We start from the raw sequence: 2,269 nt of genomic DNA, 5'->3' as shown, positions 1-2,269 counted from the left end.
GAAACAGATTCTTGCAGATTTCAGTCATCTCTTACATAATTAACACCAAATGACGAACATGTATAGACTTGACACACACTCAACCAAGTGTACAATTTCCCATTTTGGATGTTCATGCGAAATTTCCCATAAATTCAGCACATGAGCATAAAAAACCCATCTTCACTCCAAGGTGCAAATTAATATTGCATCACAAAACGACATCAACTTGGGATCTTTCCAGGAACTTTCCAATGTGGTTGGAACCCAACTCCTTTCTACTTACAACCATTTTATATTGAATTGCAAACTTGGTATCTCAGGTAAAGAATCTTAGCTTAATACCAGATTTCAAGCTTTTTTTTTTTCTTGAATTGTTGTAATCTCCTCGAAATCGGTAAGTTTCTAATATTCTGTATCATTGTTTAGTGATCACTTTTTTTTTTTTAGTTTTTAGCTCTCTAATGTTATTTGAATGTATATACAGATGATATAACTATGAAATTTTACGTTGTAATTCTTCTAGCAGGTTGTCTTAATGTTGGGTCACTTCAACTCAATCATTGCAATGGCTGCCAATGCTGCAAAGCAGACCAAGTTGCCAATGGCTGCTACAGATTCCCCAAACTTAACAAATGATGAAAATGGCCCCAAGAAAACCACCTTTCAGAGTAGCAAAGCCACTTCAGTAGCTACAAATTGTGCTCCTCGGACCAATCTCCCGGACCTTAAGTGGCTCGGACTGTACTATGTTATCTATATAGGTGCTGGAACTTTAAGCTTTTTCGCATTGAGAAACCACATCAGAGGGAAAAAAACTAATGATTTCATTGATTCTCTATATATGTCTGTGGTGACAATGACCACTGTTGGTTATGGAGACCTTGTCCCTCACGATTTCCTTTCACAACTGGTCTGCACTGGTTTCATCACCGTAGGGATGCTTCTGTTTGGAATAGTAGTGAAACTAGCTGCTAAATACTTGGTTTTCAAGCAACAAAAGGTGCTGATTAATGCCCTGCACACAGCTAGGAAAATGGGTCCGATGGAAGCCCTTAACGAGATTGAAAGCATAGAAATAGACTACACCAAGTGTATAATATCATTGATCGCTATGGCGGTGCATTTTGTCATCGGAATCTTCGTTCTGGTTACCGTCGAAGGAATGGAGATCGAAGATGCAGTGTATTGTGCTAGTACCACCATGACAACCGTAGGGTTCGGAGATGAGAGTTTCTCGAGTGAATTCGGTCGAATGTTTGGCGTACTTTGGATATTCACCGGAACTTCCTGTTTAGGCCAACTATTTCTCTACGTTGCTGAGGTTTACACAGATATTGAAGCAAAGAAATTAGTGAAGTGGGTTATTGCAAGTAACATTATTGACAAGACAGACTTTGAAGCTGCTGATAATCTTGAGAAAGGCAAAGTTCATGGGTAAAATTGCTATGAGTTTTTTACTCCCATAAAATCACTTCAATAATACAATGTTGTTAATTGTTTGCTTCTTCTATAGGGCTGCTGATTTCATTTTATATAAGCTAAAAGAGATGAGAAAGATCAAGAAAGAGGATATTTCATGCGCTATGAAGGATGTTGGTGTCGATGATCGATCGGTTTTCGATGTGATTCCAGCTCAATCATCGGAAAAGAAATGACGATCATGCCGTCAAAAGATAATCAATTATACTAGATCTTATTTTTAGAGAATTAAAATCTCCCTTTACCCTTAATTTTCAACCTTCCTTAGGTTGAAATACTCTCCTTGGAAGCCATAAAATTTGCTAGGCAATCCCCGAGTATATGTTGTAAAAACTGCACGCTACTTATGTTTTGAAACCATATTGGACGTACGTATAATGTATTTTTATTGCAATAACGATGGGTTTTTGCTTTATTCTAACTTTTTTTTTTGAACTTTTACAAAATTTATGATTTAATACAATCATTTAAAAATAAATGTATTTCGAGATTAAAGAAGCAATAATTAGTATTTTTATAAATGGATGTAAATCTATTGAGATTGCAGAGTCCATGTAGCGCAGACTTGTAACCAAGCAGGGCATTAAAGTGGTTGGGATGATTAAGCCTTTGACACGCTTTCCATCCCACAGCTTCAACCCAGGTTTTCGAATAAGGAAGAAGCATGGTGAAAAGCGCACCCTAGGCCGACTTCTTTTCAGCTATTTTAAGTTAGTTTTACTCCAACTTCCCTTAAGCTATTCAATTAAATAAATTATTAAAATTTAAAACTATTTTAAAAGATAGAAAAAATTAGTTTAACTGGACC

General features: G+C 36.4%; 1 protein-coding gene across 2 annotated transcripts; it reads left to right on the top strand.

Annotated features, from left to right (window-relative positions):
* Nucleotides 1-277: 277 nt before the first annotated feature.
* LOC107918710 (two-pore potassium channel 1) lies at nucleotides 278-1,876 on the top strand. Of its 2 annotated transcripts, none has more exons than XM_016848294.2 (3): nucleotides 278-376; nucleotides 509-1,416; nucleotides 1,496-1,876. In XM_016848294.2, exons 2-3 carry the CDS (start codon nucleotides 518-520, stop codon nucleotides 1,635-1,637), a joined length of 1,041 nt encoding a protein of 346 aa, XP_016703783.2. In that variant the 5' UTR covers nucleotides 278-376; nucleotides 509-517; the 3' UTR covers nucleotides 1,638-1,876. The 2 variants fall into 2 exon arrangements, with proteins under 2 accessions (XP_016703783.2, XP_016703784.2); XM_016848295.2 differs by having other exon boundaries at nucleotides 293-376; nucleotides 506-1,416.
* The last annotated feature ends 393 nt before the right edge of the window (nucleotides 1,877-2,269 follow it).

Source organism: Gossypium hirsutum, chromosome D13 (assembly GCF_007990345.1).
Source record: "Gossypium hirsutum isolate 1008001.06 chromosome D13, Gossypium_hirsutum_v2.1, whole genome shotgun sequence".
NCBI lineage: Eukaryota > Viridiplantae > Streptophyta > Magnoliopsida > Malvales > Malvaceae > Gossypium > Gossypium hirsutum.
Note: the sequence above shows the minus strand (reverse complement) of the source record. Positions and strands in the feature narration are given on the sequence as shown.